General features: G+C 42.7%; 1 protein-coding gene across 2 annotated transcripts in view; it reads right to left on the minus strand.

Annotated features, from left to right (window-relative positions):
• Positions 1-7,737, minus strand: part of ATF1 (activating transcription factor 1) — a 7,883-nt gene extending 146 nt beyond the window's left edge. The window contains exons 1-7 of one of the 2 annotated variants that reach the window (XM_009883172.1): positions 7,627-7,737; positions 5,777-5,905; positions 3,959-4,059; positions 2,281-2,411; positions 1,003-1,182; positions 744-903; positions 1-348 (exon numbers count right to left, since the gene is read on the minus strand). The exon at positions 1-348 is cut by the window's left edge and continues 146 nt beyond it. In XM_009883172.1, coding sequence (XP_009881474.1) covers positions 204-348; positions 744-903; positions 1,003-1,182; positions 2,281-2,411; positions 3,959-4,059; positions 5,777-5,905; positions 7,627-7,737 — 957 coding nt within the window. In that variant the 3' untranslated portion in view covers positions 1-203. The remainder of the gene's footprint in view (positions 349-743; positions 904-1,002; positions 1,183-2,280; positions 2,412-3,958; positions 4,060-5,776; positions 5,906-7,626) is intronic. The other variant, XM_009883173.1, reaches the window with a different exon arrangement.
• Positions 7,738-12,226: the final 4,489 nt, after the last annotated feature.

Here is a 12,226-nt window from a genome sequence, read left to right on the forward strand (position 1 = left end):
CAGGAATTTTGGTGAGGTTTTCTTGTTTCCTTTTTGTACTTTGTCACCAACATGTTGTAAATAAAATCTATATAGTCTTTAAGTTGTGAAATCTAGGTAGAAAAGTTTCATTTTTGACCTTTCAGCTAGTTTAAAAAATTCAGTATAAAAAAAAAAATTCTCCTCTGAAATTTAACAGTCCACAAAAGTTTTACCTTCTTTTCTTACACACTTTTATGACAGTAAAGATCTTTCAAAGTTTTTAGCTCTTCAATTAGAGTTTTGTTCTGATTTTCCAGGACTGCAACTCGATTTTCCAGACATTTAACATACTCTTTCTTCTTTCTACGGCATTCTCGGGCAGCTTCCCTGGAAGAGACAAGCAGAAGCGATTGTTTATTTGAGATTTGCCTGTTTTTGGAATGTTATGATGCTGACCAACGTGAGGTGAGAGCTGGCACTGCAATCGGGGACCAAACAAACCGAAAAGCACACAAGGATAGGTGGAGAGCATGAAATTTAACAGCATCTGGTCAATCTGCAGGGAAAAAACAATTTGTTTTCTCCAAACTGCGTGAGACAGAACGTGTAGCGCGGTTTGGTCAGAATTTCTGGTGTTTCCAGTCGCTGGATGCAGCACACCGCACTGAAGGCACAATCGGTACAGCTGGCTCGCAGGACTCGTCATTAGTCCTTTGAAGACTTGTCATTTGTCCTACTTCAGCACATTAACAAATCAAAGCAGCCCATGTGCACTTACATACCTGTTCTTCATCAGCCTTATTTCTCGTTTCAACTGTGGATCATCTGTCTTACTTGTCTGCGATGTCAGAGTGACGGGAGATGTCATCACCACGGTCTGGGGAAGGGATGTCGTGGTTGGCGTGGTGCGGATCTGGTAAGTCTGCATGTCTCCTGAGGCAGCTGGTGAGGTAACAGCATAACACAACAAAACATGGCAGCATTAGAAAGTTCACTTGCGCTAGCCACGGGTATTTCTAACCATTTACAGAAGGTACTCACTCTGCACCACCACCTGGTTACTGGGTACGAGGATCTGTTGCCCATCTGATGTTTGTGCGTACTGCAGGATTGTTGTCCCAGGCTGAGTGCCACCCGCATTTGTCATCGTTAGTGTCTGCAGACCCTGCACACCATCTGCACCCGGGCTGGCCAGCTGTAATCCGTTTGCAGCAATGGCAACTTAAAGAAAAAGGAACATGCACAACGTTTGTACATGATAGCGTACAGCTAAAGGTAAGTCTGTCGTCCGTGCATCTGTTTCCACTGCTGAAAAATACTGCCAGTGTTGAAACGCTCTTTTCTTTCATCACTTCCACCTATCTGATTACCTGATAAATCTGCCTGACACATCAGGTAGGTTTAGATTAGACATTGGGAAGAAATTGTTGACTGTGAGTGTGGTGAACCCCTGGCACAGGTTGCCCCGAGAAGCTGTGGCTGCCCCATCCCTGGAGGTGTTCAAGACCAGGTTGGACGGGGCTTGGAGCAACCTGGGCTGGTGGGAGGTGTCCCTGTCCAGGGCAGAGAGGGGAACGAGGTGAGCTTTAAGGTCCCTTCCAACCCAAACCATTCTGTGACACGATTCCATGACCAGCTCTCGCTGCTGGGCTCTGACCAGAGGTGCTATGTGAAGTGACGGGGTGTTGGCAGTGGGGGAGCTGCAGGGTGGCCTCTGGGAGCAGAGGGCCGGGACTGCCCCAGTCAGGCACCAGCTCCAGGCTCCTCTGTGGAAACACACTGCAGAAAGGGCAAAAACCCCGAGCGGCCAAGGAGAGTGTGTGGGGGGGTGAGAAATGGCAGCGTGAAGGCCCAGCCCAGGGAAGGACAGAGAGGAGGTGCTCCAAGTGCCGGAGCAGGTTGTGTTTTGGTTCACAAGCACAGTGAACACCAGGCGATAACAGAACAAACCCTTTGTTGTGCTGCCTCTCTGGTATCACGGAACACCTTTTGGTGTGGCCCTGTGACATATATAACAGTATCTTCACTGGTCTTACGTTTTGGACTAAATCTAACGCTAGAAGACTGCTATGTATTGCAACAACATCCTTTGAATATCTCCTCTTAATATGCAAAATTAAGATGATGAAGCATTCTGGAGTCTTTAGATACCAGCCTATTTCCATGTAATAACAGTACTAACTTTATTAAATGCTCAATAAATAACCAAACCTTTTGAGTTTCATCTTAGTCAAATACATAACAAAAAGAAAATCTGTGTTTTGAAGCAAGTTGAATAAAAAAATGTGTCCAGTTAGGCACATATTTTATATAACGTACTGTACTGTCCAGTGCTTGTCTGGTAGATAGGCGTGGGAACGGACATGGATGTAACAGCAGAGACACCAGGACTCTCCTCATCTCCTTTTCTATCACGTGTATCTTCAGAAGAAAGATCTTTCAAAATTTTTCTATAAAAAAAAGAATTTCTTTATCAGCTCTAATAGTAGGCAAAATTACAAATTACTGCAGTTACAAACTACTATCGCTATTTTGAATTACAGAAATAAACACTAAAATTTTGATATAACGCAGTTTCTGGAATTAAAAAAAAAATGGATGAGGTGACTGCCTCAAACTCCATCTGTAGTATAGATAGTCTAGGTTTTTATTTAAGTATTTGAATAATTTTATGAGCTAAGAGCAATTCAAGTCAGCTACTGATTTATGAAGTATGCGTATGTGCAAATCAGCACGAATTCCAGATTTTCACTCATTATCCTCTAAAAGCCTCAGATGTTTGGACTGGTAAGCCTGCAATGAAAACCTGCACCACTTACAGGAGATTTCAGTAATCTCCAGAAAAACGGTGTGCTGAAACCCAGCACTGCAGCTGCATCATTTCATTTCAGTAAAAGCTGCATCACAGTTTTCACCATAAACATTTTCCGGGGATATATAAGTGCCCTATTAAGAGATTTTTCTGATTTACAACCCGATCCTCTAATTCTCTCAAGAATAGGCTTTAAAACCAGTTTGCTCTGACTGGTGTCAGAGTAAACTAAACAGGAGTAGATTACCACAGCAAAGTTTAAAAATGTGATCTTTTGCTCTTTCGCTACAGAGTAAGACTTTACATTTCTTTTCTGCATCTGACTTGGCTCTTGTGCAGCTTCTCAAACAACCCACGTCCTACGTAACAATGCCCTGTGAAAACAGACACATCCCTATTTAAAAGAAGAACCAACGGAAGCGTGAACTTTATGCATCTTACCCCAGGCCAAATGATGAATTAGTGGCAGTTCTATGAAGAGGAAAGCAGAACTGACAACTCCTGATCCCAAACCCACACGGCTTAGCAGTTCTCCCACAGCAGCTCTGCTTATAGGTCATATTTTCCTATCCTACTTCAACTGAAGAGTCAGTATTGCTCTTTTCCACCACCGTTTTTGACTGCATGCACAATAATAAAATCCCTCCTAAATTATTTGTTCTGGTACATAATTCAAGATGAGATAAAGCCATCAAAAAGTCCGAAGAAGACTGGATAAAACACTCATCAAATGAAAAGCAGTGGCAGAAGCAGGGGCAGTAATCACAGCCTGGAGCATTCGGTAGGCTCATAAACTGTCTTTTCAAAATTTCAGAACATTACTGTAAAAAATATTAAATTTTGTGTTAAGTTTCTAACAAATTTCTTTTTTGAAAAGCTAGGATGTGGCATTTGACTACAGTCCTCGTTGCAGTAAATTCATATAATTGAGTAAAATGCCAGCTGATACATAATCTTCCCTATGCCATGTCATGTTGAAGCTGATCTCCAGTTAAGTCAAAGTTTCCTTGTAGCAAATGACAGCTAACACGGCATCCTCAAAATGTTTACTCTGTGAACAGATCCAATGTGTGTTTCAAGAGCAAGAAAGCAACTTAGAGGGTGACAGAATAGGTGAAGCTATCAAAAAAAGCTGCTATTTTGGTTTCAAGTAAAAATCCAAAATAGATTACATATAGTACTTACCGGTAAGATGGACGACGAGCCAAGATGCCTCGAGCCTTCTGTGAAGAGCCTATGCTATCTGATGAATCCTGAGAATCTTCACTCTCAGACAAAGAAGATACCTAAAAAACACATTCTGTGTGGTTATCTGGTACACTTCAGAAGCAATACCCAGAAGAGATGACACATTTTCATTGTATATAAGCTAAAGCTGCATGAAAACTACACAAATGCAAAAAAGAAAAGCTCAAGAGATTCTTCCAAAGTATTTATCACATTAAAAGCTGAAAAACATCCAACATCTGAAGCTAGCTGTTCTAGCTGGATTAAACTGCAGGATTAATCAATCCAGAAATTTTAAAACAACACTGTAAAGAAATACAAATGGATTATTATTTTCATAAAACTCATACAAGCCTAACTATCTTACTAGCTGATGCGGTCTGAAGATGAGCCACTCCCACATGTAACTGTCCAAGGAGGTGGTGGGGAAGGAAACAGGAACACCGTGTATGTCCAGAGACAAACATCTAAAATACCTGAAATCTTTTATGCAGCCAGAAGAGCAGCGTATTTTCTTGGTCAGAATATAAGAGTCAAATGAAAATAATGCTTAAGGCACCAGTGTTTCAGGGAGTAAACATGCAAGGCATTATCTGTAACTTTCTATTTATTCCACTGTGTCCTCATTCAGCTGGCAATTTTTTTTTTTCTCTGATGCTCCTTATTGAATACAAGCTAACAAAACATTTATTTGTGTGCCAGCAACAAAAAGTTGAGCAGAATGCATGCAGCTCTGGGAAAAGCATTTCTCACTTAACTACAGAGACAAAAGGAACAACCTACTATCAACATTAAAAAAAAGCTGCTCACATATTACTTTTTTTACTCCCTTTCAGCGCAAGGCCACAATGTTCATAAGTTACAGAAAAAAAGGAAAGAATACAGTCAGTGGGGACCCTGCAACTAGAACACGATGACAGGAAGGGGATTTGCAGAGACTCCAGTAAAGACAACCTACTAAAACAGGTGCTTAACTATTTTCAGCAAAGAGAAATGTGTCTTCTTTTCCATTATCTGATGTTACAGGAACAATGATAGCTGCAAATGCATTATAGGTTTACTTTCTGTGGTTTATCAATTTCATGTCGTTTGAATAGATAAGCAGAGTACAAAGGATGAGTGACAAATCAACACATTTTAGCACAGTTCTTCCAATCACCCAGCTGCCTTGCGCAGCTCTTCCCAGCGTAACCCTGAGGCCGGGCTTTCCAGGGCAGCGACAGGCTCGACTGAACTCCCCGCGGCACCTCTGAAGTGGCCAGTACAAAAATCACACAGCAAACGAGTAGGAGACACAAGCAGAATACTCGGGCACTGCGGAAACGGAGGTACAGCGTGCTGAGGTAAGCGATCACCAGTTCATCCCCCATCACTCAGCTCTGCCTTTTCCAAACACGTTCTTCTTCACTGGGTTATTCTATACTCTCCTTATTTGGGTACTGAAACACACTGGTTGCACGTCTGTTAAGAGCACCAACTAAAGAGTTGGGGGGTTGTTTTGTTTTGTTGGTTTTTTGTTTTTTTTATAAGGAGAGGCAATGTCAAATAGTTTAATTTCAACGCCAAAGGCAACTTTAGCACGATAAATAATTTCAATCCTAAATAATCATAAAGAATGATGTACCCCCAAAGTACTGTCCCTGGATGGCTCGCTGTCTCTGCTGGGCCAGAACGGCTGTGCTGTGGCAGAGTTGGCTGAGCCAGACAAGCCTTTATGAGTCTTTTCACATACATAAAAGAGGATTTGGCGTTGTTTAGCAGACCCTCTATAGTTACCTGCACTGTCTGCACCTGAGGCGAGTGGATGACGGAGGAGGACTGAGCCGTCTGAATGACGCCCTGGACCTGGACTTGCTCTCCAGGAAGCTGGACAACGGTCAGGGGAGCAGGACCTCTCAGAGACATCTGCAACAAAGCAAAGAACCATTAACAAAAGCGTTTGCTCCCCAGAAAGCATACGTACAAGTCGGAAAACTAGCAGAGAACATGCATTAGCAGAAGCTTCTTTTAAGTCTAACCAAGTCATGGAAGGCACCCTTTAAAGATGCACATTTTTGAAACACGTATCTGTGCACAAAAAAGGCTGAAACAGTTTCTTATTTGCCCTAAGTTTGGTGGAAATCAAATAGGTAGCATTATGTGCAAAAGGCTAAAATGCTGCAACTTCAATCCGTGCAGTTCTACGTGAACCACAATGAAGCAACTTCCTCAGAATCACAACACGGAGACGCAGCAAGCACGACTGCTTTCATTAACTCCATCCATATGCACAGATAAAGCCCCACATCTGTGACAGTTTATTTTTTTTAAGTTTTTATTGCACTTTAAGAGTGTATTGGACTTCGATAAGCAGAAATAAAAGTCCCTAATAAGTAGCCTTAATTCTCACTAAAGTTAATAAGAGTTTAGGGCACAAAAATCTAAATCCAGATGAAATGATCAATGAGACTGAGGGCTTCGGGCAGACTAACAATGCAGAAGGCAGCATGAATAATGTACGTATTTGGTGTTCTTGGATTATTTTTTTAAAACAACCGGTATGAGGCCACGGTTCAAAGCTTTCACAGAGAAGAAATCACAAGAGTTAAGTACAGCAACAGCTGAGCAATCTGCTTCAAAAGTTGAAGGCACAAGGGCTGTAGCCAGAGGAAAGGCAAAGGGAACTGAAGGAGATGAGGTACACAAGTGCTGGACAAGGAAGAACAAAGAGCAGATTTTTCCAAATAAAAATTATGGCATCTCTTCTTCCATGTTTTGAACTGTCAATTTCAATAAATGTTGCAGCTGAAATGTAGGTTTAACAGGCAGAAAGTTGATCACTACTGCTACCCCTATGTAAAATACTTCTTGCATTCTAGCAGATCTGTATTTTTGACACTGAACTTGCACGAGCCTTTGCCCTTAAAAATTGATACACGTAGGTGCATAAGTAAATAACCAGGTTCCTCACCAAACTTCTTCACTACTTTTATGAATCTGGAACATACGAAAAGATGAAGGGATCACTAAACGTCATACAGCTAACTTTTCATTTAATAGTACTTTCATATCGTACAGTGTAATATTAAGTTACACTGGCAACCTTACACACCAACAGATCAGAAAACCAGCCTGTAAAATAACAGGACACTTGCTGATATTCTGTCCCATCTTTGCCTTGTGCCGTTATCTAAATTTTGCACCACAATCTACACCACCTCCACAGGGCAAACCACGGCTGAGCTGCCAAACACCGCTTTTTCCCACGATGGCTCCGTGGCCGCGGGAGCAGAGCTCGCCTCAAGACACGCTCTTTCAGACCCACAAAGTTGAATTCAGGATAAAGCTTTGGAAGTCATGTTTCCCTGTAGTAAGTACATCAAATTTCCAACTTTGTGCGATTTATCACATTAAATACATTCATGTTGGGCTAAAACCCAAGTGTTTCCATGGTGCTGAGCACCCAGGATTGCCATTACCATTTGATTAATTTTGTGTCATCCATCAACAAGTGCATTTTTCTCAACCCTCTTTTGTTTTTTCTTCTCTGTGTGTTTCTAAAACCCAAAAATTAATGTAGTTTGTAGCACATAAAAACTGGCTCTTAACTACCTCCAATGTTTGCTGAGATTTGGCCCAGGCTTTACCTGTTGAGCAATATGAGAGAGCTGAGCTGCCTGTAGTGTTGTACCTTGTACGGCCGATGTTTGCGAGGGCGTCACTGAACTGGTACTGCTGCTCTTGTGCACCTCTTCCATAATCAACTAAAAAAAAATAATGAGTTAAATGCCATTAATGATAAATCTGAACAGCAAATAGGCGCCCAGCTTCCACTGACACTACAGAACCGCAGTGCATAATGCCTTTAGCCTTATTTGGACATTTTTAATTAGTTCTTTGCCCTGCAGTATCTACTATGGAATAGCACAGCAATATTGCCACTCCCCTGCGACACCCCAAGCACTGACGGGGACACGAGGGGACAGAGACGGTGGCAGGTTGAGCCCGGCGCCCGGCTTGGAGCCCAGAGGAGCAGGAGCCCCGTTTCGGGACATTTCGCCCCGGCAGTCCCCCCCCTGCCAACGCTGGCTCAGACCCACCCAGTGCTGAAGTTCACTGTCAAATGTATTTACTGAATTTCCTGTTTTTTAGTGAAAATAAACAAAGTCAAGTCATGAGATCCAGGAAGAAAACCAAGATAAAGCATTTACAGTAAAGAATATCTTGCTCTAAGTAAAATACTTTTCCAAAAATATTTTACCCGAGCTACCAGCCAAACCTATTTTAAAACATCTGAAGGTGTACAAACACAAAACAGGGATTCAAAATCAAAGTACAGAGCTTGAATTTTAAACCCTGCAAAAGTCACTCTGTCTCCACATAATACAGCCAGTAACACTTCTCTCATTTCTAAGATTTTATATTTAACTGTTCAACATGTCTTGACAGCATCCCCCCTCCAATATTGGGGGATTCGGTGATGTAAAAACGCATGCTTTTAGGTGGGGTGAGTGGGTGGACCAGCCTAGAGCATTAAGAGATGATCGGTGAGTGTTAAACATTTTGTCACAGAAGGTTTGAAACTGTTGAAAGGACAGTTGCTATGAGACTGGAAATTACATTTCTTTCTGTGGAAATGTGAGTCATTGATTTTTCCCTACTGAGACAAACCACAGCTCTCACAGCCTGACGTATACTTAGAGGGTAAAAAGTCAATGTACACCAAGACCAGAATCTTGTTCTTGCAATCCTTACTCATCTGAGGAGTCCCGCTGCAGAATTCCTCAAAAAAAGTGACTAAAACAGGACTTTGTGGAGAGAAAACTGATCATCAATGGTTTGGTGACAGATGAAACCATGCGGAACAGACGCTCTCCAACACATGACAGAGCTTCCCAATGTACTTATCGCTGGAAATATAAACCAATTCGTCCATAGTTTAAGCTGAAGCAGCAAAATGAAGGCTTCCCGTTGGAATAAGAAGCTCTGGGGAGCTGGGCAGTGCCTCAGCCGTTCCAAAGCTGTCCCGAGCACTAAGGCCACTGCGCCTTCCCTGCCAGCCTCGGCCGTGCACCAGGGTCGGGACCAGCACCCTGCCCCGTGCGGAGCAGGGCAACGCCATCCAGCATCTTCTGTTTCGAGTTTCTCCCGCTGCAGAGCGGCTGCCTGGAAGTCAGAGCAACTGCTGTGGCTTTTTTTTTTTTTTTTAAGAAAAGAAAATTCAGAACTAAACTAATTTAAGTATCTTGCAGCTATAAAAAATGAGGAGCAGAACCAACGACAAGCATGTATAAGGGACACACGCAACGTTGTATACCCTCTAATGTAGTTTTAGCTTTTTTATAAAGGAAAGTCTACATTGTGTACCCCTACATACTGTGTGTCACACGTAAACAGGGCACTGTCAAACTGAAATCCAGTCAACAGCAAAAATTAAAATAAATTTCCAGAGCTACAATCATTTCTGAAGTGCTAAACCACATTCTACCTCCCCTTCTCTCTTGTACTGTTTTTCTCTGCCTTATTGTCCCATGAAAGACTCACAACAGCACCAAAATAGACTGCAAGAAACAGTAAAACTGATAAGACATAAACACACCCAAAATAAACAAACCGGGGAGAATGCACAAAGGTTTTTGCTGACCTTTCTCTCATAGGTGTGAAGTCCTACTTACAGGAATAAAAGATAAAGTATTTCCCATTACAAACATGATTTTTTAAGTTCACTTAATCTTGGTAATATTTAACTAAATATTCAGCCAACATCTATGAATCTTAGTAAAATAATATTAATAAAAAAAGAGTTAGCAAGCAATTTTAACAAGGTGAAAAATTACTACTGCATCTTATATTCTCCACCGGATAAAGGAGGTGCAGCAGGCCATCTGGCCTTGCGTGACTGTCACACAAGACTCACATGCCCCTATCTTGTTAAGATCACTTATTTAGCTGGAAAACCATGAATTGTCCACTGGAGTGGCTTTCTGTGAACACCTGAGACAGCGATTACCATCTATCAGCTTCTAGAAAGACAGTTCCAATGAAAAACCTCAACCTCCAAGTTCTTGAGCTTTGCAAAGAAGTACCAAAGACGGGAAAACGCATCAGGGCTGCAGCTTTTTACACCACAGTTAAAACTACTTCCAACACAGAACATACATTTCGCTGAAACCAGCTGCGCTGTTTGGGGCGAAGGAAGAGTTTCACATGGCACAGGGTACTGACGATAGGGAATTCATGAAAGCAACACCCGGCATTTTATTAGCCAGAAAATAATGATTGTTCCAACCTGTATGAAAACCATGAGTTTATAATCAGGTAGGCAAGGGTGACACTTTTCAGGATAAAAACAATGCCTCCACGCAGCTACATCTTAAAAGTAACTTCATTTAAAGTCTGCAACAGCAGCATTATGAAGTTTGTTTTGAAGGACTTTTAAACCGCCGAGAATCGGCTCTCACCAGCCAAAGAAACTCATCTCACTTTAAAGGTGAGTACTCAAACATATCTTCCTTGTAAAGAGAAATAGCAATGTCGCATTTCATTGTGGGTAAGTTAAATTTATTGCCCCATAGTTCATACATACCCTCCTAATGCCGTGTTCCTTAGTTTGAACCACCTCTCAAAAAACACTAAAAAAACACTAACAGCTGAGGAGCATCAATTACGAAAGAACAAATAAAGAAGAAAAACCCATTGCCACAACTTTCACTAATCCTGATGAAAAATATCCTAAACGGCTGAAGAGCTGCTCCCCGACAGACACACTATGCCTCGGCAGCACTGGCCATCATGCTCTCAATTGCTCTTTGCTTCAGTGTCCCGCAAACCCCCACCGTTTGGGTTTTGCCTGTTCACAATGCAGATTATCCGAGACATGACCATCTCTAGTTAAATGCTCATGAAATGACCAAAATCAGAGATTCCCAGCCTCAGATGAAGCTTCAAAGCATAACCAGGAGGCAAAGAGTAAGATAATTGAATATAAAAGCTGTACGTTGAGGCAAAGAGAAGTGAGCTGCCGTGCAAGAGCACCAAAGGAAGACACCAAATTCTGTTTTATAGACATAGAATGGTTTGAGTTGGAAGGGACCTTAATGATGACCTTAAAGGTCATCCACTGCCACCCCCTGCCCCGGGCAGGGACACCTCCCCCCAGCCCAGGTTGCTCCAAGCCCCGTCCAACCTGGCCTTGAACACCTCCAGGGATGGGGCAGCCACAGCTCCTCTGGGCAACCTGCCCCAGGGGATCACCACCCTCACTCCCAACAATTTCTTCACAATATCTCATCTCAATCTCCCCTCTTTCAGTTTGAAGCCATTCCCCCTTGTCCTATCACTACATGCGCTTGCAAAAGTTTTGCCCTTTTAAATCCAGCAGAGGAATGGCGTGAATGATATTTCAGTACTCCAATATTGTAAGAGACTATTGATTTTTTTTAAAAGAAGACTTTATAAAGTCAGAAATCAAAGAATACTGGACACAGCATTTTATTCCCAAATGCTAAGTGACAAGAGTCAAATACTGACATCCACAAATTACGGAAAGTGATTTAAAACATTTGGTGAAATTATACTCAAGTGATCTGGTGAAATTTTGCATTCTTTAACATCTCGAAATAAGCTGTCTTTGCCAGCTGCAGCAGTTAAATAATACTAAAATACTATTTACTTAATTCTGAGATTAAGATGCTTGGGGAAAATTTGGGGTTTTTTTCATCCAGAAGACTGACAGAACTCCCTTTTTTCCCAGGAATCAGCAAAAAGACAGAGGGAAAGGACAGCACATCCCTGCAGGTCAAGCCAGAAAGCAAACGAGGAGATCTGAGCCAGCGTGCGCGGTTCCAGCTCTGGCTCCCCGCCTGCACCCCTCACCGCTCCCGCAGCACCTTCCACCGCTTCCCACCCGGGTTCTCCTCCACTCCCCCCGCCCCAGCCCTCGCCCGTGGAGCCAGGCTCGGCGAGCATCCCCGCGACAGGCGGCTTCGCGAAGAAAGCCCTGCAGACTAAAAATGTGTCTCATATATGGCTACATGACCTCGATATTTGCGAGAGAAAAAGATCAGTGAGATCGTTTACAGTTTGCATCCAGTCGCCCGGAATCACCCCGCTGACACTCGCTGCCTGCAGTGCTGGAATCAGGGCTCACAAAAGCGGTACCGGGTCAAAATTAAGGAAAAAAAGATAACCAAGCACCGCCATCCCGGGGCAATCGCTGCCTCCTCCCGGTCCACCTCAGGGTCTCGG

Source organism: Charadrius vociferus, unplaced genomic scaffold (genome assembly GCF_000708025.1).
Source record: "Charadrius vociferus isolate BGI_N301 unplaced genomic scaffold, ASM70802v2 scaffold564, whole genome shotgun sequence".
NCBI lineage: Eukaryota > Metazoa > Chordata > Aves > Charadriiformes > Charadriidae > Charadrius > Charadrius vociferus.